The sequence below is a fragment of the Eleginops maclovinus genome, chromosome 18, assembly GCF_036324505.1.
Source record: "Eleginops maclovinus isolate JMC-PN-2008 ecotype Puerto Natales chromosome 18, JC_Emac_rtc_rv5, whole genome shotgun sequence".
In the NCBI taxonomy this organism is placed as follows: Eukaryota; Metazoa; Chordata; class Actinopteri; order Perciformes; family Eleginopidae; genus Eleginops; species Eleginops maclovinus.
In genome coordinates, this window is record NC_086366.1 from 4,346,397 (window position 1) to 4,373,136 (window position 26,740).

Sequence of the window (26,740 nt, forward strand, 5' to 3'; positions counted from 1 at the left end):
AAGGTTTTTTTTTAAGTCCCTTTTTGGTCAGATGTATAAAAAGAATTTATATATATTTGTGTCCCTCAACCTTTTTTGGTTTGTTTTATGTACAGTTGCTTACCTACAAGTTCAAAGTATCTGTAGCAGAGTTTTTCTGTCGACCTCAAACCAAAATGCAGATGTTCCCTGTAAAATGTAACAATGATGCCAGAAAACAATATCTCTGTTGGTCAGAAAGGGTATAATGAGTCCAGAAATATGGAGATGGTGTCAGATGTCTGGTCAGACGGCAGAGACAGCTTTGTGTTTACGGAGAATAAATAGGGGATGGATGTCCGGTGGGTCTGGCGGGCTGCAGGCTGACACTGAAACTGAGGTTTCTGATCCTTTCTTTTACTCTCCTTTTTTCTGGAGAGGAAGTAAAGAAACCGGAACTCTGGATTTATTTGTTGTTTGAGGTGCAATACATGACTCAGCAGCTTTAAGACATGAAGGATCTAATATTTTCTGCTTCGCTCTAATGCAGGATTTTCACCGTAAAGTGGATGGGGCCAAATTTAGTTTCTACTAAAAACCCTCTGTATCAATCTGTGAAGAATCCTTAATAACCACTTCACTTCCCACATATACAGTGTTTCTGGTAGGAGTGGGGAAATGAGTGATCTCTTGATTATTTTCCGTTGTTTTCGTGTATGCAGCAGAAATGAAAAGCAGCGGCAGCAGATCCAGTGTGTCGCTTTAGTCAGCGCCTCTCCCTGATGACACTTCCACTGTTAGTGACGAGCCTTTAACCAAACATCAGGAGGAGACAGAACTCCCAAGTCGGAGAAGTGAACAGCCAGACTCTTCATCTTCATATTTGCAAAACAAACTGTGACACACACACACACACACACACACACACACACACACACACACACACACACACACACACACACACACACACACACACACACACACACACACACACACACACACACACACAGCTAGAGGATTGTTTGACAGGCTCCCCGTTCAGGTTAGTCATCTATGACTCATTTTTCTGACACCCTCTCTCGGCTCAGTCCCTCCTCCTGGAGCCACTTACTGACAACCTGAGAAGACACAGAGCTAATTACCACTGATAATCCTGTTTAAGCCCCAGATTTCCGCCTGAACCTCAAGTATATGTACGGACTTTCATACTGGAGGCTCGTGTCTGGAAGGGGACTGATTTATGGGAAATCACTGTCACTCTTTTCCAAGCAGCTACTCTTTAGCCCAGCTCTGATTGGTTGGCTTGGCTGGCTCTGTTGTGATTAGTCAACCGCTTTGAGATGTCCCGCCCCTTAGCCTATCATGTACACGGTGTTGGAGTGCTAGCCAATAGAATCGCAAGTGTTACATAGTGATGTCATTATGTCACGGAAGTCCACAAAGGAGTCCAATGGAGGCGAAACGCCCTTTGGAAAGAACTTTGGGATTTTAGCCTTTGCAGACCATTTACATGCACACAAACCTCTGTAACTCACTACAGGAAAGAGAAAACCTGTAAAAGAATGATAGGGCCTCTTATTTTCTTGGTTAAAGTAAAATAGTGGAATAGGATTGATTATAGATTGAAGTTTAATTAAGGATGTTGAATGATCAAGAATTTAATGAAACACTTGCTCCGGTTTAAATGACTTCTGAGGATCATTAGTTTTTAAACACTGCTGATTTAGAAGAAAAGCATTGAGAGCTATAATGAATAAAACAGAGTGATGATTCTCATACACAGAGCGGTAGTGAAGTAGCTTTTCCCGTTTACTGTTTATGGATGGATCGATAGAATCGGAGGATGAAACCCTCTTTACTGTCACATACATGCACACAGCAGAGCACACACAGTGAAATTGGTCCTCTGCATTTAACCCATCCTAGTACTAGGAGCAGTGGGCAGCTATTGTGCAGCGCCCGGGGATCAATGGGGAGGGGGGCACCACAGCAGGGCCCAGGAGGTGAACTGGGACCTCTCCAAGTAGCAGTCCACTTTCCATATTTTTTCAAGTCTGTTCGGGGACTTGAACCGGCGACCCTACGATTCCCAGTCCAAGCCCTTACTTACTGAGCCACTGCTGGAAGCTTTGACTTTAATAAGAAATATCACAGTGGGTAAATCTCATGCAAAAGGCAGGAGAAAAATGCATTAAAACAAGTGAGAAAAAATACAGGAAGTTTTCAAATCACCGTATTAATTTTAACATTCAGTTAATAGTTGCATACAAAAATACATCATATGCTGATACGGTATAATGCAGTACTGTACAATTCTAAACGTGGTCCACATTAATGAACTACAATATTAAAATGCTCTTGTATGTATAATGGGATTACATAATGACATAATAATATAATACTGTGTAAAGATCATCTCTGTATAACAGGTACACTTACTTTTGGTACTTTAAGCACATGTTGATGCTGATACTGTTTTACTTTTCAAAAGAAAGGTTCTTGTAATGGAGTCACTGTATTTTAAGTCTGTAGTAAGGTGTTTGCAGTGTTTGGTTTATGCAGTGCTTTTCGTAAACCCTGAGCATATTTCATCAAGTGGCTGAATGTTTTTCTAAATGCTGCGCAGGTGTTGTCAGGTTGGGGAACATGTTTCTTCTGTTTTGGAACATTTGTGTTTCTGTATTTGCATCTTTTTTGAACCTGCAGCTCGTTTCTCCTGATGGAAATGTCGAGCCGTGGTAATGCACCTGTCGGACAGCGTACCATTTGTACTTTAACTTAACTAAAGGCTTCTTCCGACACTGAAGAGAGGGACAGCTGATTTACTAAAAGGCAGCTGCAAACAGAAACGTCTTCATCCTGACTCTGAGAGAGGTTTCAGCAGACCTGCAGCTTTCTGGGAGTTTTTCTCCAGATATATGGAGCATAATAACTGAAGTGAAGTGAGACAGCGCACAGATGGAGGTGCATATGGGAGTGTGAGCAGGGGAAGGAAACGGGGGGGGTGGGAGTTGGAGGTTATCAAACTTAATCAAGATGAAGCAGTCGAGTCAGCAGAGGTTACACAGCGTGAGGGGAGCTGTATCGCTGTGCTGTCAGAGGCTGGCACTTTAACTAACACAGGCATTTTTCACTTTTAGCACTTCCTCAACACTTTCCTCTTTTTGTTTACCTCAGTTCAGACTTCATTTAGGGGAAAGTAGAATACAAAGACTGTTTTTGGCAGGTACTGTGGCGAGACCATGCGCCAAACAGCACAAAAACTGCCTGAAGGGCCGCGTGGCCGAGTGTGTGACGCCGAGCTGCCATCCTGATTTCTCAGCACATAAAGTCACAATGCCCCCCCGCCCACACTCATCTCAAGCCATCCTCATCATCCTCCCCAGATCTGACATAACATGTCATAACTCTCTCTACCTGGGATTTAAATGTACTTAAATCTAATCGAATGTTAATTAAATAACTTCTTTTATAACCTAAAGTTGCACAAACCCAAAATAAAAACAACAATAAATAGAGTAAATTTGTGCTTGTTAAAAACACATAGAAGTCAATAAACACAGGTAAACAAATAAAGATAATTTTGAGTTATGTTGTGGACATCCTGTTATTAAAGATACTCAAAAGACATTTACATCTTGATACGTAGATGTGAGACATCCCGATCCCTGCAATGATTTCTGATCTGGTTAATATTCAGTCATGTTAAACTGTAGCGCTCGGAGTGACAGAGTTTGTCAATGTTTGATGTAAAGCTATTTACAGTTTTGCAGGCAAATGCTGTGGGTGATTATTCCAGTCCTGTGTGACATACTGGTTGAATAGATTCCATCGCTCCCGTGTCTTAATCGTTTTTAGAAATGATTTTTTTACTTCATGCTATCTGCACAAACCACATATCATAACCCGAGATTCCACAGATTCCATTGGTATAAGTTTCGTCACTGTACGATCAAAACTCACTGAACTAGCAGCCAAGAAAGAGCAAGAAAACAGCTTCACTTTACAGAGCCATAGCTACCAACAGTCTTACCTTTGCTGTTTGTGATCAAAAGTTGTGTTCAAGGGCATACAAACGCTGCTGAAGGTTAATCCGATGTCTCTGTTACTTTGAAATGATTACTGATCATTCGAAGTGACCAGTATTTATTTGTAGTAAACTGCACAACAAGCGATGCCATTTTTTCACAGTTTTTTTCAGGGGCGAGACATTTTCGACACATCTCTAAGCGGTTGACCAATCACAGCAGAGTCACCAGCTAACCAATCAGAGCAGAGTGCGCTTTTTGCAAAGGTAGGGGCCTGGGCTCTTCAGATTGAAAAGTGGTACTTTATGCACAGGCAGTGTGAAAAAAATAAAGCATGTAAACGTGCTTTAGTGGAGCAACAAAATACATATATGGACCTGAAAAAGTAGAATAATAGGGACCTTTTAATGTGCTGAAAGTGCCATGTATGCAAAAAACAAAAGAAAGAAAGAAAGATTCCATCGTAGCTCAGTTCTGCTTCTCTGTTTGAAGAATTTCAATTAATATCTCCTCTTTGGTCTTCCAATGAGAAGAACATTTCCAGGTCCACTTTATTATTATTGTCTTAAACACCGGAATCAAATCTCTTCTTCTGTACTCAAGTGATGACAGTTTTAATATTTTGTCTCGTAAGTTGGGTATCTCTTCTCTGGACCTTCTCTAATTTGATCTTCCCTATATCTGGTGTGCCATACCGTGTTTCTGTTCTCTAAATGGGGGGAAATAAACCTGGGCAGCGTTGTTTTGGCACATCTCATCTTTTTTTTAACAGTACTCTCCCAAATAATTCCGACTGTACAGAACAATTACTCCATCCCAGCAAAGTCTCCTCCAACCTCTTTGTAATTAACATGGCTGTAGACGTTCAATTAGCAGAATATGTCCCATGGGGGTAATCCCATCTCTTTGGGCATGTTGAAGCAAATGCTTAAGTGATATTTTGCAATTCTTTTTCCTCTCAGCATCCTTGAGATGTCCTGTTGAGCCTCTGCAATTTAACACCTGAGAGGTGTTGAGTGTTTCTCCGCTGTGAAGTGTGAAAACCCATGACTTGAATAAGGAAATGCATCAGCTGCTCATTGACACTGACATTTCGCCTCGCTGTAAAACAAGGTGAAGTAATGTAGGAGGGATGTAATATAGGCATCAGGTGTTGTATCATCTTTAATTATAGACAATGGAGATATGCATCCATTGAAAGGCTAGTTTGACAAGTCCCTCATGTACTGCCTTCCTGAGGATTGAGGAGTAGTGACTCATGAATATGTATAACCCTGCCGTATGTTTAGCACTGATAAGGTCAGGTGTTGTCATCTGTGTTGATGCATTTTCCAAGAGTTTCAGATTCCGCTTTGGAAATTAAGCAGCTCAACTGGAGAGGTGACCTTTTTGTTTTACAGATCAGCTGTTTTTGGAGAAGCTGTAATCGATATTGTCATGATAACCGTAATCTAAAATGGTCTCATGTTGATGAGGCTATGAGAGAATTGTCTTCATGGAGAGTTTTGGCTCATGGTTTAGCATTTTAGCTGTTTGGTTTTACTTTTTGAGTCCCCACTTACGCCAAGAATGTGGTCCAGGTTGAGGTCTTTACTCTGGCTTCCTGTCCGTCAAACAATTGTTATTCAAATGACTACCTATGGTTTATAAATCACTGAATGGTTTAGGGCCAAAATACATTCCTGATCTTCTGCTACATCATTCAGAACTCTCATTGTGTACTTTCTGAGTCCAAACAAAACATGGAGAAGAAGCGTTCAGATATTATGCTCCAGGTATCTAGAATAAACTACCAGAAAACTGCTTAATTTCTATCTTCTTGGCTTTTTAATGTATTTAAATGTCATTTTATAATTTCTACCAATCCACAGCACCATGTCAAATTTGGAAAAAGTCTTGATTCAGCTTTAAAAAAAATCTATAGACCCTGATGATTTAAATAAGGGCTGATACAGACGTTGTAGTACCACCGTTTGGCCACTAGAACATTTGCTTTACCTCTGGTGCTCTTCCTGGGGGCTTGGTAGAAATAAAAAGCCTGACGTTTATTAGTTTCAGGTCATAATACACTAACAAAGACCCTTATAATATTTAATTCCTGCAACTAAATCCCAGCAAATACTACAAACTAGACCTTTAAAGTCGATGTATTTCGGAGTTTGGTTCACAACTTGTCTCTTTCGTCCCCCCAGTGGCCAAACAAATAAGATATTTCAGGCCAGACTAGTTTTCTTTACGAGACATTTCAAACCTTACACTGGGTTTCTACAAAGGGGCCTTTTTATTCTGAAGCGTTTTTGAGCAAGTCATTACCAAATATAACGCAAATCCATTCTTATATCGTTCATAGATGCTCCTGGATATACCAATGACGTTGTTTTTTGTAGTTCTTCCTTTTCAGGCTTGAAGCGACCAGTTAAAGAGTCCAATCATGGTTTCTCTGTTTGGAAGCTGATTGTTTCGTCTGATGAGGCGGTGATTTTTAGTTTTTCTTTCCAGCTTGGTGCTCTGCAGCATAATGATTTGCTGCTGGGAGTAAAGATGCAACTTCATCCAGTGTTAGTAAAGTAGTGCATATTCTTTGGACTAAAAGCTGTTCTCTTTGTACCTAAGTGCATGATGTTTGAGGGTGCAATAATGTATTTATAATAGTTGCCTCTTCTGAGACACCGATGATGTAACTTGTATATTTCCACCCCAAAGCTTCAAAGCATGTTGTTCTACTGAATGTCAGATTGAACTGTAAGCGGTCCCCAGGGTTAAAATTAATATCCTTTTTATGCATTGTAAAGCTTTTCCCACTCGGGTATAAACCACAACATGCTGTGTGGTAATTTAGACACAAAGTACTTCATGAATATGCAACAAGTAAACGCTAAATTGAAGTTTGACACGTCAGCCTCCTTCAAGTTTTCATATTTGTTGATAATCGACTTTATTGGTGGGTGTTTATAACCTAACAACTTTCATTAGCACAGTTTTTCTCTCAAGCCAAGAGCTGTGTGGAATCAGTTGCATGTTTTTAGGAAAGAGTACTGGGAGTTAACATTTCTCTCAAAATAAAAGTACTGCATGCAAGTCTTAATGACTCAATGCTAAATGCTAAAGCTTGGTTTGGTTTGAGAAAGATCATAGGGTTAGAATAAGGGTTAGAATAAGTGGTTTATTGGGTTAGAAGTACACCTTGGTTTGGGCTCAAATGGCTAATCTTGGTTTAGGAAACAATTGTGGTCATGACAACTGGCGGTAACTTGTGGTGTTGTACTTATACACACAATGTACTCATGGAATTAATCAAGTTAACGTCTGTCTTCAGCAATCAGGGAGAGGATGTGACCTTACTGTGTAACAGGAAGCAATTAATGCATGAGTGTGTATGGGATTAAGTTAAGCATGCAACACTAGCATAATGACTTCATTATTGTGTGCCTTGACCTCATTAAAAGGCCCAATAACTTTATTAATGTGAGCGTCAACCTCATTACAATTTGCCATGACCTCATCATGGCCTCTTCATATGCTGTTAGACAATCTGAAATCATACTGACGAGCTAAAGTAGAGAAGCTACAGAAGCAGTAAAATGCACAGCGTGAACATTGGTGTTGAGCATTTCAACGTCTGTGTTTGTGAAGGTATGTATTGGCACCATTACAGCCATTGGGTTACCTAGGGTTTCAAACCAAGAAAACTGCATACAGGACTTGAGGCGGGCTCCTCTTTTTGTCCCATGAAAGTTTCTCAGTGGCAAATAATCCTTTTTGTCCCTGTCCCCTTAGGGCAGGGGTGTCCAAACTTTTTTCACTGAGGGCCACATACAGAAAAACAGACAAATGGCTGGGCCACTCGCTAGAGGTGAGGTTTATTGCCTCGTAAGTTAGGCTATAAGTTATCAAAATCAATCAAATGAAGGTCAGTGAAACTGATCTACATCACAGCTCTCCACAGGGTTTCATTTATTTTTCAACAAGAAGTGTTGGCAGCCCTTAAGACAGGAGACTCAGATTACTGATAATATGAAGGGTAGATCTCAGGCTTGTTATTCAAATAAGTTAATTGGCTTATTTGGTTTTCAACTCAAATTTTTTTGAGAAGTGGGCTTATGACTGATGAAAACTTCTGTGTAATATATGTTCACATGTATATTTAGAAAGTACAATATAAGAAAAGCACAAGCTTCAGGTGTGGGCCATATTCGTTTTTTTTATTGGCTGAGGGCCGATTCAAAATGGACAACGGGACGTAGTTTGGACACCCTTGCTTTAAGGGCTCCGAACATTTATTGAGTTACAGATACGGGAAATATGTCATTTCTGTTTTGAGATGTTTAAAATGTTCTAATTGTTTCTTTCTATCATTTATTTCTGCTTATGTGCAATGTGTTGTTTATTTATGCTGCTGCCATGATATTTTAAACCCAATTCTTGATCAATAAAGGACATCTTGTCTTATTACTTATACATCCTTTTAGTTAATGCAAGAAGAAAGAAAAGTCAGGGGCATGTTACAAGTCAACATGAGTTATTATATCAGATATCTGAGTAAGTAAACTTCACTTTGTTGGAGCGTAGGAGTGTTTTGATGTGAAAATCGTAGCCGTGTCGTCAGGATCTGAAACTCTGCAGCCACTAAACCCAATCTATCAACTACTTTTGAGTTGGCTGCAAAAAGTTAGAAGAAACACATTCACACAATAGTCATGTTTGGTCTGTTTTGCTCATGTTCACATCCAGTATTCACATTGTGTCCCTTCTTGCCCGTGTGAATCAAAGTGTGAAATGTTTTTCGTTTTCCTCGGTATCTAACACAACAAGCAGGGTCCGTGTGATCACCCGAGATCTGTCACATCTGTGCATTCCTTCTATATGTCTGTTTGTTCATGCCTTAGAGTGTGTGTGTGTGTGTGTGTGTGTGTACAGTGTGGGGGAGATGTGATGATGAGTAGTCACTGGTGGGATTTAAATTGCTTACATCTCAAAACACCTGCCAGATGATGCGGAGGAAAACTGCTGTACGGTGTGACGGCCTCAAAGAACAGCACCCATCTGTCCCCACCGTGTGTGTGTGTGTGTGTGTGTGTAAGCTCTTTCACCCATTCAGCTATCTGTGTGTGTTTCAGGTGAATGCCCCGGCCCGATAATATAGGAACGTAGGCGGAGAATCGGAGATGTTGTCGTCGCTGATCACTGCGCTGCGAACCTTCACTGAGCAGTAAGAACTTATTTATGTTTGGAAAGGGCATGTTCTACATCATCAAATACCACTGTTGTAAAAAGAAAAACATACATCAAACACTGTATTATCGCTTCTGGTGAAAAGTGCAATGATTTTTGAATGGAAAATGTTTGAAAAGGTTGCAAAATGTCAACTTTCCACATTTATTCCTTGCAGTGTCCAGATTTTTTTGTTCACAGAGCCGAAGTCTGCTAGAGGTTTGCTTTGCATTTGAAAATACATGATTTAACACAACTACCACCACACTCATTCCCGAAAACATCTAAGCCAAAACTTACTGCAATCCAAAGCCACGTCTTCAGGCAGGGATACAGTATGATAACGATATTCTGTTTGATGTGTTACAGGCTGTGTTTCCTCCTGGTTTATTTTCCAAAAAGCTCAAAGAAAGAAAAAGGGTGAAATCTCTTAAAGTCATGCCCATAATTCAGATCAAACGTGAACATATAAAATGCATCTCTTAGCCTTAAAACAAGCTGTCAGAGGTCACAGCACTTGGAAAATATACTTTAGAAACATTATTATGTAATTCTGATACAGCTAAAAGGACATCCTTTTACATTCTCATTATGCTGTATTGTGAGTGGTCAACAGTTCAACATGTTCTGGAAGTAAACAAAGGAGTCCAATGAAGGCAGGCAATTTACATGCACATAAAACAATATAACAAACAGGATAAATAACCCCCAAAAAAGCATAAAAGATCCACTTTAATTGGATTATATAGATCATACTTTTTTCTTATTTACACGCATGACTTCTCCAAACTTTACCTCAAATGTCGCTGAAAGGAAACATGCTATTCATTCTCCATTGATAGCTTTTATTGCTTTGCTATTTCCTGCTAAACTCCCCCTAAAGGGGTCATTAGGTTTCAGTTGTCTGAAACTATCATGATAAAAATAGAAGCAGTTTCCCTCCTCACAACATGTGGGCAAACGTTGTTGCTCCACCCGACTAACATCTGCCTCCAGTCTCGGGGTGATTACGTCACTGAATCGCAGCAATTTATCATCCGAACCCTGAGCCGGTGTCCCTGCAGGTTAGAGAGGAGAGGGAGGCAAATGAAAAGGCAAACACTCGTGCATGCACTGGGTCCGCTGAGGCAGAGCTGGCCACAGAGCACTAATGGATGCCGGGCGGCTGAGAGAGGCTCCCAGAGACGGCCCGTCAGCAGCAGCATCCACAGTACTGTATAACAGGTGCCACATCCTCCCAGTCTACCCAGAAAACTAGTGGGACAGATGGTGGAGAGAGACAGGGGAGGGGCATTTTATTAGAGAGAGAGAGGAAGGAGCAAGAAGAAATGTTTTGTATTTGGGAGCGTAACATTGGCAAGAGCTGAGGCTGAAATAATGTGCCGTGCTGCTGGAGGTAATTCGTTTTTACTTTCTGGGGAAATAGCAATTTTCCTTCCCCCCCTCAACCCCCCAAGCTCTTTGTGGTAATCATGCAGGCCAGCAGTCAGATCCAGGAAAAGACAGACAGATACAATAGCCAGTACAGGGATGGGATGGTTAAAATGTATTAGGTTACAGATTACCTGTTAAAACATGTAATCTGTAACCTAATCTGAGTATCAAAACATAGACGAAATGTAACCTGATTACTTTACGTCATGTAAGAAGAAACCAAGAAATTTAAAATGTGGGTACCACTTTACAATAAAACTACCCTTACAAAGAGTTTGCAATTCATGTGTTAATTAGGTTGTGAACTCTTTATAAATCATTAATCAGCTTTTATAAGAGAAGAGATAAACAGGGCACCTGTGACCGGTTGCTTGCCAAATAGTGAGCCCACATTTATCTGTACTGCTAAGCCTTATATTGACTACCTAGCTTAAGAGATGCCAAGAAACATCAGGATGGATGGGGGGAGAATCAACTCAGTGAACAACAGATATCAAAGATGCTGGATGATGAAGAAGACGAAGGAAGCTAGGTAGCCAATATAAGGCTTAATCATCTTGCCAAATATTGAGCCTGTGTTGATGTATGAAAACTAACTGGTTTATAAATGGTTCTTAATGATTAATAAAGTGTTCACAACCTAATTAATAATCATTTTAAACCCTTTATGAAACTTTTATAAGGGTAGTCTTATTGTAAAGTGGTACCATATCAACTGTCACAACATAAACCTAATTGGAGTATCAACATTTTAAAGTAATGTAACCTGATTACTTTAAGTTATGTAAGAAGAAACCCAGATATTTAGGATCTAAAATGTGTCTTTTTATCAGAGTTTTATTTATAGGAAAACATCCCTTTCACGAAGCATATTCAGCTGTAGCCTTCACATCAGTGAAGCACATGAGCACATATTACAGTTTAAAACGGCAGAAATCAAATCTGAGCTGACAGAAAATGCTCCGTTTAAGTTTAACACACACAGTTAAGATCACACACACACTGTTTTAGGTTCACCTACTGAATTAAAAAAGAACAAATGAATCAGATTCAGGCAGTAGGCATATAGATTCACACTTCAAGTGTTAGCCTACAGAACCGCTTAAGAAATGAAATCACAACAACGTGAAATTTTTGCTAACATTGTAATCCTTCTAGTAATCCATAATTATTAGAAATGTAACTGTAATCTGATTACATCTCTCTTTATGTAACTGTCAGGGAATGAGTTAGATTTTTCTCTGTACCCTGGCTTCATAATCCCCTCACATGTAATCCGTTACTCCCCGTGTCTGAGCAAGCAAAAGTCCGTAGGAGGGGAATTATAAAATGCGTCCACATCAGTTCAAACATCAGGACCAGATGTGATAGGGGATGAAGAGCGTCTGAAACCCCTGCTGCAGAGGCTCCGATCTGATCCTGGCTGTATGACACTCTGTAGTGCAGCGTCTGAAGTGGAGCAGGAGATAATTTCAGGTCAAAATGTACTTCGGGAGAAAAACAACAACAACAAGTATGCGTGCACAGGAGCTTGAATGAGATTAATCTGTAATCAGCGGTCGTTGTGTGTGAGAATGTGTCGCACCGACTCAGTGTTATGGTTGTTATTGCTGGTACTGCTATGACTGTAAGGAAAATGCATCTTCATAAATGATGGAGCAAAAGAAAAGTGTGTATATCGTGAATGCTCATATTTATAATGGTGTGTATTCTTTAAGAGCAATAATTCTTGCAGATTTTGTTTCATTCTCAAGGATATGTCAAATCAGATCTGCCACAAAGTGCAAATTGAATGAGATTTTAATCATTAATGATAACTCACCCACTCCAACCGCCTCCATTCTCCTGTTTTAAACCATTTTACTGCCAGCTAACTCCTCACTGACCCTCCACCACAATAAACCTCTCTTTTATTGACTGTCTAACTTGTGGAACTGCCTATTAGACAATGCAAACACGAGCTGTGTCTGCTGTAGACTGGAGTCAGCACTTTCCTTCGTATGTGCAGTCCTAAACCCTGAGTCAAGCGCTTGGCACACAATCTTCGAGCATATTCATTGAAATTTACACGGTCTAGCTTCATAGCCGAGCAGAAAGACACTTGTTATCCCATATTGCATGACACCCGTAGCTCGGTGTTCTCGGAGCCGTTAGCCAGCAGTGTTGTGGGCAGTGTTCTCACTTTGCCTTGTCGGAAACGTTCTCAAATCAAGAGCCCTTCATGCGAGAATGGTAAGCAGGGCTGTGGATGTTGCTTGCTTGGTGTGCAGGTGGGTTGTGTCTAATCAGAAGGAAGGCTTCTGACCGTAGGTGTGGATCAGGCTTTAGCTGTATTTTTTCTTACATCTATGTCCTTCCTGCATCACCAATTTGATTTGAAGAGGCCCTGTTATGCTTTTTAGGGTTTTCAGTTTCCTGTAGTATATTATTGAGGTTTCTCTCCCACATGCCTGAAACACCTCCATTGGACTCCTTTGTTTACTTCTGTGACATAAAGGTATCACTATGTAACACTTGCGCTTCTATTGGCTAGCGCTTTAACACATTGTACATGAAAGGCTAAGTAGCGGGACATGTCTAAGCGGTTGACCAATCACAACAGAGCTGGCCCAACTGAGCAGACTGGGCTCTGGTTTCAGACAGAGGGTGAAAAGAGGTGCTGCAGCACAGGCAGTATGAGAAAAATAAAGAGCTTTTTGAATATTAAAGCATGGAGACATGTCCCAGGAGAGGCACTACATACAAATATTAACCTGAAAATGAGCAGAATGTGTCCTCTTTAACTTTCTGTAAATCAGTATTCGGCTCAGTCACCAGGAACCAATGTGGATATTGTTATGTATGTGCAAACCACAGATGCTGTACGTTCAATGTCAGCTTTTTAGCAAGAGAGGTATAACAAAAAGCAATGTGCAAAGCAAGACATATTCTTTTTTAATACCATGGTCTTCATTCCAAATATAATAACGTGGTTTTGGAGCAGAAACCAAAACAATGGTTTCACAACTTTAACCACTTGGCTTTGTTCCCTTCTGTAAGAGTGATATCAGGCAGATATGAAATGTATTTATGTCATATGATATTGGTTTAGAAATTGTTCAAAGTATCTGTGGCTTTGCAGAAATGTAAAAAGGAAGTGTTTCTTCTGAAACTTGAAGGGTTAGTTTCTTTCTATAGCTGTGTTAGCGAGGTGACTGGAGAGGTTGGATTTCTCTTTTCTTTCAGCTCTTGGTTTAAACGACTATTTCTGCACCCATGTCTGCCATCTGCTGTGATGTGTTTTCCTCAGTTAAGGAGAAAACACTTTTATCTCCAGCAGAGGGATAATAACAGACGTTTAAAGCCGACGGCGAGAGGTGAGAGAGGCTCAGCTATGAGAGTTGTGCTATCATCACACCTCCAGGTTCAAGGAAACAGTTTGGAGACTGAAGCTGTCGATCACATTCACTGATGCGTCCGACAGCGTACTGCAGGGCAAAAAATGAGAATGGCTTCCACAGGAGAGGGTGAAAGGAGTCATTTTAAGATTGTTTTACATTTACTATCATCAGGGGTCCTGCCAGGCCTGTGGAGGGACTGTTGTGTTGCTGTTGTGCCCTCATTTTAAAATGCTCTCATCTCAACCAAAGTGCCTGTTTGGGTTCCTGTTTGACTGAAGCAGTGGTCACCAGGGTGAGTTTGGAAAGAGAAGAGGCTGGATATCAGCATCTGTTCCATCAGAGGAAGGCCAGGGTGGGCAAAGAGTCTTGCTGAGTGGCACAGAAACACTTGAACACAAGTCTATCTCTAACACTGACAGAGGGGGAGTAAATATTAAAGGCTTGGCTTTGGGGAAGTAATCGATACAGCATAGTACGTCGATACTTTGCGTGGCGATGTTGTATCGATATTTTATTATATAAACTATTCATGGCCATGGGTAAAGTCTGTGGGATTGGCAGGAAGTTAGTCAACAAAAAGATGGAGTCAGCAGAGAAAGACCTCAGAAATGCGCCGTATCACAATACTAATATATCGCAAAATATCGTATCACAATATATCGTATCGCAATATATCGTATCGCAATATATCGTATCGCAATATATCATATCGTGGGGACCCTGGAGATTCCCAGTATATTTACTAGGGATGCACCGATACATCGGTGAGACATCGGTGAGACATCGGCATCGACCGATGTTAGCCCTATTGACCACAATCGAGACATCGATCAAATAAGGTGACATCACCGATGGCAGTCACCGATGTTTATGTTTTGCTACGTGACAGGAGAAGTTGCGCTAGCGTCGTTATTTTTAAATCTGATGGACCGAATCAGGGCATCATTTTGAAGGATTATATCAGTGACTGTGAGTCTGCCGTAACTTTAAAGTCCTTCAGAGGGTTGGGGGGGGGGGGTTCATGCTGCAGGACTTCCGCCCCGTGTAGCGGGTGTCGGCAGGATCGGTAAATTAAATCATTCAGTGTTCTTGGGAGGCCGTCCTTTATCTTTGTGACTTTGTTATACTTGCTGCTACTCCCGTTAACTTCCAGAAGCTTACTATGGCTCGCTCAACCTCTCTCTCGCTCTTACACATGCACACACGTATCCCCCCACTCTCCCTCTTAAAGGGACAGGCTGCTTAATACTACTATTACAGTTTAAATAGTAAAACATCGGCCATCGGCAAAATTGTTATTCTTAACATTGGCATCGGCCGACATTTTTGCAATTGGTGCATCCCTCATTTTTATGTCTCACCGCTACTTGAAGCCAACCAACAACGTCCAATGACTAAGGTGCAGAATGATAATAAATGCTCTCTACTATATCAAAGGAGGTCATAAACTAAAATATTGGACGCATTATAAATTGTCCACAAGCAAACCCTTTGCTCAAAGACTTGTCAAGCTGACCTTGAACCAGTTGCATTTCTTCACTTGTGGAGAAAGTGTGCAAGAGCCAGTCAGCTTGGGGGATTGATTGACCCCACAGAGCAGCCCTCGCTGACCTGCCAAGTTGAAAAAAAAAGGGCAAAATAGACAAAAACATTTTAACAGCCGACCATCGAAGGATTCTGATTTGGTTACATTCTTACCTTTTAAATAGGATTAAGATTCATCCCGTTGAATGTCAGCCATGCCAATCCATCCAATAGTTGTTGAGATATTTCACTTAAAATACACAAATGGTTGCACTAGAGGATAGACCCCCTGGGGAGCTTGAATATCTGAGCAAATAGCTGTGTACTGTAGTAGTTAGATATCAATGGAGTGCATTAGCATAGTAAGGACTATCTGAGGGCTGGGTGGGTTTGCCACATGGAAGAGCAGGAATAATTAGCCCTTTTATGTCTGTAATGCGGGGAACGGGGGGGTTATAGTAAGTTCATTAAGTTCTTTGCAGTGCTACTCTGTTTATCCACTGCTCCTGTTACCTCACTCACGGCTCCTTTTTAATCTCAATTCATGTCCTTCTTCACCGTCCCTTTTTCACTTCAGGTCTCTCTCTTTTAAGCATCTTTTTTGAGCATCTGGATTGTCATTCATTGGAGATTGTGGTGTCTCTCTGTGTCGTTATCTAAATGTTGTGTTGCTATGTCTTGGGCGTAAATGGGTGTCTTCCAATCAGAGGGTCCTTTGGCAAGCTACTTATCCCCAAATGGCTCCTATAGGCATGTCTACGGTGTCTAAGTGTTAGTTGCTTTGGATGAAAGCATCAGGTAGTACTTATATTTTGGTCGGTGATATAACAGATTCACGTGTGACTTTTTTACAACATGATTTCTGAATTATTGGCATGAATTCCGACCAAGCTGCTGTGATGGTGATCCACTGTGATCCCCCTCTGTATAATGTGTGCTACACAGGGCATATTATCTCTGCTGCTATCATACTGCAGCTGTAATACAGTGGTGACCCTGTCCATCAACTCTCACTCCTACCTGTGACACTTCAACTAACTGGAGCATGCTTCAGCGAACCTAAAGTGAACAAGTGCAGCTGCCATTTGAAAAAGCTGTGTTGTTGCTTCCAATTGAAGACATGTTTCTTGTGCCAGTTCCTCCACTTCTTAGTCTTTTCACTGCCATGCGATTCACGGTAAACATCCACACTGGAATTACGTGAAGAGTGCTGGATCAAACTTGGTAATGTGATCATTTTTTTACACATTAAGTTTACAGATTATTTGAACGTTGGCAGCCCTAAATGTAATGTAATGCTGGGCCCTGCTTGTGATTCAATGAGGCTTCAAACCAGGAGAATTGGGAGGAACATATGCTCTTGTATTCCCAAATATGGACATATTGCCCATACTGCACATACTACATACTCGTGCATGAGCAACACAAGAAGAAAATGAGTAAACGCACTGTATAGACCCACACACACCGAGCAGAATGCCTGAGCAGATGCTGTGTGGTTGTCGGGATCAGATGGACGCTGTTGTTTCTGTACTGAAGGAGACAACGTTGTGGTTGTAGACAGTAGGGCGCCTGATTAAATCTGACTTGAGCCATCTGTCCCTGCATCTCCCCGTGCACAGACTGTCTCCGAGAGCATTTGCACACAGCTATAGAGTTAGTTATACAATTTGAGAGCACTATGAAAGATGCAGTGTCAAGAAGGGAATTGTTTCAAGGTTATAGTTTGATTAAAGAAAAAAAGCCACTGAGCGTGGGATCAATCTTCCCTTCTGAATCTCTGCAAAAAAAGCCAATAAGTGTACTTTCTAAAATGCAAGAGAAGAGAATGGAATAAATTGCGAGCAGAAGTCAAAATTGTTCCGTGGTTCGCATGTTTTAAATTAAATTGGTTGTAAACACACCCAAATTAAACTATGTTTACTTAAAATATTACAATACAGAAATCCCTTGCAATTAGCCAGGGATAAAACACTCGCTGGTTCTCCCTTTGCTTTAGTGTGTTTACATATGTTTTGGTGCATGTAATTGGTCTGCAAAGGCCAAGTTCTCTCCAGAGGGAATTTCTCTCGTGGTTGACTTATCACAACAGAGCCGGCCAGCTAACCAATCAGAGCAGACTGGACTCTGGTTTCAGACAGAGGGTGAAAAGAGGTGCTGCGGCACAGACAGTGAGAAAAATAAAGAGCTTTCTGAACTTTAAATTATGGAAAATAAAAAAGTGAAAATCTCAAACCGATTTGGTTAAACTGCAGCTGAGAGAGTGTCAGCTCGGTGCAGCCGTTCACTGAGACATACTGTTGGGGTAGCGCCCCCAGCCCTCTCCCTCAGCCCTCTCCCACAGCCTCTCCCACAGCCTCTCCCTCAGCCCTCTCTCTCAGCCTCTCCGGAAACCTCTCCCTCAGCCCTCTCCCTCAGCTCTCTCCCTCAGCCCTCTCCCTCAGCCCTCTCCCTCAGCCTCTCTGGCAACCTCTCCCTCAGCCCTCTCCCTCAGCCCTCTCCCTCAGCCTCTCTGGCAACCTCTCCTTCAGCCTCTCCTTCAGCCTCTCCCTCAGCCTCTCCCTCAGCCCTCTCCCCCCGCCTCTCCCCCTGCCCTCTCCCCCAACCCTCTCCCTCAGCCCCCTCCCTCAGCCTCTCCCTCAGCCCTCTCCCCCAGCCCTCTCCCTCAGCCTCTCCCACAGCCTCTCCTTCAGCCCTCTCCCTCAGCCTCTCCCTCAGCCCTCTCCCTCAGCCCTCTCCCTCAGCCCTCTCCCACAGCCTCTCCTTCAGCCTCTCCCTCAGCCCTCTCCCTCAGCCCTCTCCTTCAGCCCTCTCCTTCATGACCTTTCAAATGATTGCTGATTAGGAGCACTCCGCCGCCTCCGGCCAGGAGACAGAGATGCAGAGGGGAGCAGAGGGGAGGTGGAGGAGGGCCATCCTATCCAAACAGCAGAGTACAGTGAGTGTGTTCATTCAGTGTCTGCAGTCTTTCCACTGCGCTGAACACACTCTGACTCTGCTGATGGAAAATCATCAGTCATTCAGTGAAGTTTCAGCAAACAGTTTCACCGTCAGGTACTTTCTGAATGCAATACGATAAAAAAATAGAAGGTTTCAGAGGGATGGGTTATAACTGAAGCTCATATATTATTTAATAATGGCACACACAATAAAATAAAAAAAGTCAAACTAAAATACATTAAAAAGAACTTCAATCTGAAAAAGATGAAGAGATATATACAAAATGTCCAAAATATGGCAAACTGCCATAAATAAAGGGTCTTACATAACTCCGTCTGACATAGAATACACAAGCATTGCATCTGGTAATAATGTAGGGCAGACCCGTTATGATGTTTATAAATATGGAAATCAGTCTCCAAAGTATTTGCATTCTGCTAAATGAATTAGCCTAACATGTTTTGGAGACATAATTGGGCCTCTGGTTGCATAATCTACTTAGCATCTGTTTAAATGTGGACGTGTGCTGCTTGCTTATAGACGTGAAGGTCATCGGGAACAACATGTCATGAGAAATGTCTTTTACTCAAGCTCCTCAGTGGCTCTAGTCTTATTTTTGGCCCTCACCTTAACGTTTAAAAATACAAAACTTTTGAAAAAAACCTGGAAACAGATAAACAATGATGTGTGTGTGTGTGTGTGTGTGTGTGTGTGTGTGTGTGTGTGTGTGTGTGTGTGTGTGTGTGTGTGTGTGTGTGTGTGTGTGTGTGTGTGTGTGTGTGTGTGTGTGTGTGTGTGTGTGTGTGTGTGTGTGTGTGTGTGTGTGTGTGTGTGTGTGTAAAATATTTCCGCTGTATCTAGGTTAAAAAGGCCCTAGTATGCGTTTTGAGGGTTTTCCCTTTCCTGTAGTGTGTTTTATAGATGTGTGTGCATGTAAATGGTCTGCAAAGGCTAAAGTTCCCTCCAGAGGGAGTTTTAATTGTGTAACGTAGTGACATCACAATGTTACACTCGCGCTTCAATTGGCTAGTGCTCCAACACATTGTACATGATAGTCTAAGGGGCGGGACATCTCTAGGAGTTGACCAATCACAACATAGCCGTCCAGCTAACCAATCAGAGCAGACTGGGCTCTGGTTTCAGACAGAGGGTGAAAAGAGGTGCTGCAGCACAGGCAGTATGAGAGAACATAAAGAGCTTATACGGACCCCTTTAAATGTAAATAAAGAATGACAAATGACATTTAAAATGAACTGAGTTCTGATGTTCTGAATCCACGTTTATGTTCTCTTTTGCTCAAGGTAGTCGTGTCTAGGCACACAAGACTTCATTCATTGGTACCTTTGTGTGGGAGCATGAAACAGCTGATATTGAATATGTTTTAATCTCGCTGGATGATTGTTGTAAACTATGACAAACTGCGGCAGGAGGAACGTTATCATAATCATGGAAAAGAGGTCTCCGAGGTTCACCCTGGTCCCAGTCCTGCGGCAGTCATAAAGAATATTATATACACAGTAAGTGTGTACTGAAACATGAAAGCACATTACTGGGCCGCATCACAGGGGGAACATAAAATGGGTCGAAACAAATGGAGCTGAGAAAAGAGGGTGGATGTGCGACGGGAGAATGAGTCAGCAGCAGCGTTTGCGCGCAGATGTTTGCCTAAGATTAATATTCCCACTCAGTTTATTCATCTGCGTTACCCCCACCCTCTCCAGGTGATTTCACGCCTCCTGAGCAGCCAGAAAGACCCCTTCTTTTCCCACTGCTGCCACGATGTCCGGCCTGTCACGCATTCTGATAAATGAAGCTGATAAGTCGGGTTTGTGGGACGCAGTGTAAGGCAGTGGCTAAATTTAGCCCGCAGAAGAGTGAGCATTGATCCCTCTGTTTTCCCCCCACCCACCCCATTCATGGCTTTTCCATTCGTTCATGAATTTTTAAAGTGTGTTAAACCATTAACGCCTTTTGCAGACCAGTCATAATTCACTTCATGTTCTGCTGAAGTCATTACAGCTGGACCCCATTCACTGTGGTCTTCACAGATTTGATAGGTGGCGATGAATTATGAATCCATTTTCCGTCTCAAGGTGTGCTTTTGCTCAATCCACAGGTAATTGACTAGGTTTCAGAAACAAGGTCCATGTTATTGATCTCCCGCAGGGCGTTTCCTAGCCTGAATCACATTTCATTTGGTGCACCGACTATATGTTTACATCTATTGTGTGGAAAAGTAGGACTGAAGTGGTCGCAGTTTAATCTCACGTCATTGTCCAGCAGTGGCTCAGTAAGTAGGGGCTTGGACTGGGAATCGTAGGGTCGCCGGTTCAAGTCCCCGAACAGACTTAAAAAATATGGAAAGTGGACTGCTACTTGGAGAGTCCCAGTTCCCACCTCCTAGGCCCTACTGTGGTGCCCTTGAGCAAGGCACCGGACACCTCCAATCCCCCCTCCCCATTGCTCCCGGCACTGCACAATAGCCGCACTGCTCCTAGTACTAAAATGGGTTAAATGCAGAGGACCAATTTCACTGTGTGTGCTCTGCTGTGTGCATGTATGTGTCATCCTCCGATTCTATGTATCTATCTATCTGAGGCTGGACCATGAAATCCCCGGACATTAATGGCTTACTCACCCGAAAATTGTCTTGTAAACCCAGATCCAGTTCACCTTCACCCTGACCCTCCAATCATTTTTGTTCTTAGCCTTCTGAGGCTCCATTTAATTCCCTTCCAATTAACTCTTCTGACAGAGAGAGCTGAAAGGGTTTTGTTGTCGCTTGTGTTTTTCCCAGCATGGTGCCTGCAATTGTCACAAATATAGATGACTTAAAGGAAACATTTTTCTACCCGAGTGAAAGGTGATTTGGGTCTTGAATATTCGCTGTTTTTCACATTTTCAGAAGTCTATTAACTCGAACTTCCAAGCTGGCAAATAAACCTTGCATCCTGTTGCTGTTTTTATCGAGTGCCTTCCAATTTGGAGAAATTGAACCAGTGCCAAGTTTGTTGGCATCAATCAAAAGTGCATTTTATTTTTTGTATTTGAATGATTCTACACAGAGTGAGAAGTATGGAGAGCGATAGGAATGATAGATAGATAGAATCGGAGGATGAAACCCTCTTTATTAGTCACATACATGCACACAGCAGAGCACACACAGTGAAATTGGTCCTCTGCATTTAACCCATCCTAGTACTAGAAGCAGTGGGCAGCTATTGTGCAGCACCCGGGGATAAGAGATACCAAGCCATGGAAACACCTTGGGTTTTATTAGCACTGATACGCTGTGTGTCTATATCTCAGACAAAGTGAAGACATAAACAAGAGTCTACAGCCAGGCTAGCAGCTTTGAGAGGCTGTGCTCAGACAGTGCTTTTAGTTTGTTGTTAAAGTCAGCATTAAGGGTGGGAATCTAGGGATAGTTTCAAATTGTGCAAACTATCGAAACCCTATGCCTCCTTGCTAAACCCCTTGTAAAACAACAGGGTCAAACGCTCCTGGAAACCTGCAACAAGAAGGTGTCGGTGCCAGTAAAAACACCTGGTGAAAACATCATTCAATTTCAAGTAATGCCATGTATTTCACACAGATTAATACTATATTATGTATCCTTAGCACCACTAAGAGTCCCCTAAATAATGAAACAGCTGCTTTCATACTGTAAATCTATGCAGGCCAATTTATTCCTCCAACGTCAGGAATCAATACGATAAGAATCTGACCTCAGCAGACCATATAATTGCATTGAAATTAGAGACGTCTTATCAATTCCCATCCCAGGTCATCATGCTAACGTGCTCAGTGTTAACACTCAGACATGATGTTGTGTAAACATTAGCATGCTAACATTTGCTAATTTGTACCAAACACAAAGCATAAATGTCACCAGTGTCATTATGACTCGAGCCACACTGATGGCATGACTAGGAAATAATTTATTCCAATCACTTATTTGTTTTCATCATGCACTGGCTCAGAAACACTGTGTATTAATTACTGAAAAACATACAAAGTTCCCTCCAGATGGAGTTTTTCTCCCATTATGACGCCGATCACTGATCATAAATAACATTGTTTAATTGTTCGCCTGTCTGACCGTCGTATTTGGGCTTCTTAGAGATAAAAAAAAATGCGCCATTTCATCATTTTTGGATGAGATTGCGGAGAAATTCTGAATCTGTATTCATTCAGCCTTTCAAATGACTCAAGTTTTTTTCACCCAAAAAGGGGCGTGGCCTTGCATAGAGGGAAAGTACCCGGATGTGACACTATGTGACTTTCGTGCCTCCATTGGCCTAGCGCTCCAACACATTATTTGAGATGAGGCTAAGACGTGGGACATCTCTAAGAGGTTGACCAATCACAACAGAGTCAGCTAGCTAACTGAAGCAGACTGGGCTCTGGTTTCAGACAGAGGGTGGAAAGCGGTGCTGCAGCACAGGCAGTATGAGAGAAATAAAGAGGCTTTTTGAACATTAGAGCATTGAAACATACAAATATGAACCTGAAAATGAGTTTAATAGTATAAAAAGGTATCTCTGCTAGTATCTTTAAACACACTAATAGGTCGACAGCATCAGCAGGACTTCCTGTTCAATTAGCTCATAGAGATCCAGTAGTACTCAGTAATTATCTCCATCAGTTTCACATTTCCCTTTTGTTTAGCACTGACGTTTCACAGTCCACTAATTAGACATACTCTGCCTTCTTTTACTGTGTGTAATAAGCACTGTACCACAGATGGCATGGTTAGCGTTTCAAAGAGAGCCCATTCTCGCTCACTAATCCACTGTGCCGTTATGGTGCAATGTGCTCCGTAATTATGGCACGGCACTGACCTTCACTGAGTCCGCTGCCAGTAAGACGCAGTAATTGAATTGTGGAGTCAAAGCACCTGTTAGTCCATTTGTTATTCATGCAGATTGTGAATGTTAATTGAGTTCTCTCTTGATGTGGGCAGTTTCCTCTCTCTGTTTGTATCCATACAACCGACTGCTGATGACGCACATGCCATACAGCGAAAATCAGACCAATTATTAGATTTGCACCCTTAGTGGGCACCCCATGCTGATTTATTTAATATTGGAAAGAAAGTGGCCGCCTTTTTAAAAATGTACAGTCGAGACGGGTTGGTTTGACTCCATGACTACTTTGCGGTGTTGTTTTGTCTTCAGGATGAGGTATGTAGGTGGACAGAGTGATAAACCTGGGTGTAAAATATACTTTTTTGTCCAACTGCAAAACTTGGTAAGGAATGTTAAAAGGTACTGTACATTTATCAAACCACTCAATAGATCATTGTCTTGACCAAAAAACGGTGTTAATTATGTGCCCTGTGTTTCGTTATATTCTGTTTATTTTTATATGAATCTGCTTTCAAGAAACCAGTTGGTGCACGCACACACACATACACATCAAGAACATGAAAAGGTGTATTGTTGAGTCGCCTTCGAACTAAAATACTGACAAAACGATGTACGCCAACGATGTACGGTTGATAATGATCGATTCGACTCCAAATACTGACTTAAAATTATTGTATTGATTATTTCTTTTCCTGCTGTTCCCGTTAGTGTTTACTTCCTGTCTGTCTTCTTCTGCTGTTCCATTTAGTGTTTACTTCCTGTCCGTCTTCTTCTGCTGTTCCCTTAAATGTTTACTTCCTGTCTGTCTTCTTCTGCTGTTCCCTTTAGTGTTTACTTCCTGTCTGTCTTCTTCTGCTGTTCCCTTAAATGTTTACTTCCTGTCTGTCTTCTTCTGCTGTTCCCTTAAATGTTTACTTCCTGACTGCTTTTACTGTAGATCAGAGTCTGCTCCTTAGAAGCTGCTCTGTTATGTCCAAATGGACCAATCACAATGGAGTATTCAACCAAACGGTGTAATAATCAAAGAAATGAAAGGATATTTAATTGAGATAGTTGTTGCCACGTATAGTATACTGTTAGTGGACACTTTTATACACTTATCAATGACATGACACTGATACTGTATGTATATAAGCAGCAGTGTGCAGTCATTGAATCTGAGTGTTCAGTTTTTGCTTGCATCTGTTGTTCTACCCACAAGATTAAAGGGTCTAAACGAAAAGCGAGGAGGCCAGGTCTCTGCCGCACGAGGAAGATTAGGGTGGACAGACGCTAATCAACTGTCAAGAGAGAGCAGAGTGATGGATATAGAGAGTGAAAGAAGGGGAGCAGGACCGGGGCAAAGTCAGGGAACGAGAGCAAGGTAGAGATATCCTGATAGAGAGGGAGAAGGAAATCAATTCAACCTGATGCTGAGGTGTTGAACGAGCTTTGCAGCTTAATGATTTAAAAGGGAAGTCTTGACTCAGAGTACTGTGGTGTTGCTGTCAAATACTCGATAAAACCCACAAAGACTCAAGCAGCATTATTCTCTCAGTCATTTTTTTGTATGATCTTGTGAGACAACTACAAGAAATGAAAAGATGCCACCAAAGAAAAGGGTAAAGGAGAAGAAATGTAGCAGTAGTGAAATCTAGGTACTATCAAAGAGGAAATATTAGTATGTAGTATCTCTCCTGGGACATGTCTCCATGCTTTAATGTTCAAAACGCTCTTTATTTTTCTCATACTGCCTGTGCTGCTGCACCTCTTTTCACCTGAAACCAGAGTCCAGTCTGCTCTGATTGGTTAGCTGGTTGGTCAACCACTTAGAAATGTCCCGCCCCTTAAACTATAATGTACAATGTGTTTGAGCACTAGCCAATAGAAGGGCAAGATTCACAAAGTGATGTCATTATGTTCTGGAGGTAACAAAGGAGTCCAATAGAGGCATTTCAGGAGAGAAACTCTGGAGGGAACTTTGGGATTTCAGCCTTTGCAGACCATTTACATGCACACAAACCTATATATATAACACAGTACAGGAAAGGGAAAACCTCACAAAGCATAATATGGCCTCTTTAGCCTCAAATTAAGCATGTGAATCCAAAGCATTAGTTTGTTAGGAGAATCAAAAAGCATCTAAGAGCAGGATGTGTGTCGTCCATGTTTATTTATAGTTTTAATTGGGTTCAATGGACCATTAGCACATCTTCAACCCACAACGTAATTATCAAATTATTATATCAACTCAAAAAACAAAGTAATTGGTTTCTCCAATTTTTGAAAAAGTGGATGATTTCCTTCCAACAATTTCTGGCATTTTATGGATGTTCATGTTTGTATTGCTTCCTGTGTGAGGCCCGCATGTTTTCCCGCCTTGGTACAATGTGTTCATATTGTTCACATTAAGCTAAGGCTAAGTCAAGGTCGTTTTCCCCATGTACTGATGCTCCCATCACCATTAAATGAAACGTATTATATTAATGCCCTGCAGGTCTGTCACTGTCTTGGCTTGGACAAGGCCACTGGCTGCGTGTGGGAGAAACCTGCACACCTCCTCCCAGCGGCCGACCAGCCCCGCAATCTGTCACCGCCTCCACCTCCTACTGTAGTGCAGCTCCGAGCCACCATCAGCACCTCCTCCATCTCTCAGTAGTCTCCATCAATCCCTCTGACAACCTTCACTGCTCCATCTCCACCGTCCTGCCCTCAAACCTCCATCCATCCTGATCATCCCATCGCCTTAAAACTGTATTACCCTCGGCTTCCATACGTCATCCGTCATCTACAGCAGTGAGCTGGAAATGTTCTTTTCAATGGTGACAATTCTCTCTATATAGTAAATAGAAGCCGCTAAAAGCAGTAGCGCAAATGGAGATATGTTAATATTCAGCCATCGACCACCCCACCCCTTTATAATACAATATTTAAATGCCACAGCAGATGGAAACTGATGATATAATGTCTAGATAGGCATTCATCACACATTAAACCAAGTATTAGTGCGTGATTGCAGCAAAATGTCAGTTCTCAGCCTTTTTACCGGTAATGGTTTTAATGTCACGTCCTAATTGGGGGCTTCGAGGCGTTGAATCAACAAAATAAGACCTAAAGAGGATGTATTCTGCTCATTTTCAGGTTCATATTTGTATTTTGTGTCTCTACTGGGACATGTCTCCATGCTTTAATGTTCAGAAAGCTCTTTATTTTTCTCATACTGCCTGTGCTGCAACACCTCTTTTCACCCTCTGTCTGAAACCAGAGCCCAGTCTGCTCTGATTGGTTAGCTGGCCGGCTCTGTTGTGATTGGTCAGAGTAATCAATAACCAATCAAACCAACATTCATATTGAAAAAGGTATTTGTATTCTTTTACCAACTTTCTGAAACCACTGAAGAAATGACTCTGTCCTT

The 26,740-nt window shown here is 41.8% G+C and overlaps 1 protein-coding gene across 1 annotated transcript in view; it reads left to right on the forward strand.

Moving 5' to 3' along the window:
• The window catches only part of sphkap (SPHK1 interactor, AKAP domain containing), a 129,576-nt gene that overhangs the window by 59,717 nt on the left and 43,119 nt on the right, over positions 1-26,740 (forward strand). Inside the window, exon 2 of the mRNA XM_063906213.1 lies at positions 9,104-9,195. Within this exon, the coding sequence (XP_063762283.1) occupies positions 9,152-9,195 (44 nt within the window). The 5' untranslated portion in view covers positions 9,104-9,151. The remainder of the gene's footprint in view (positions 1-9,103; positions 9,196-26,740) is intronic.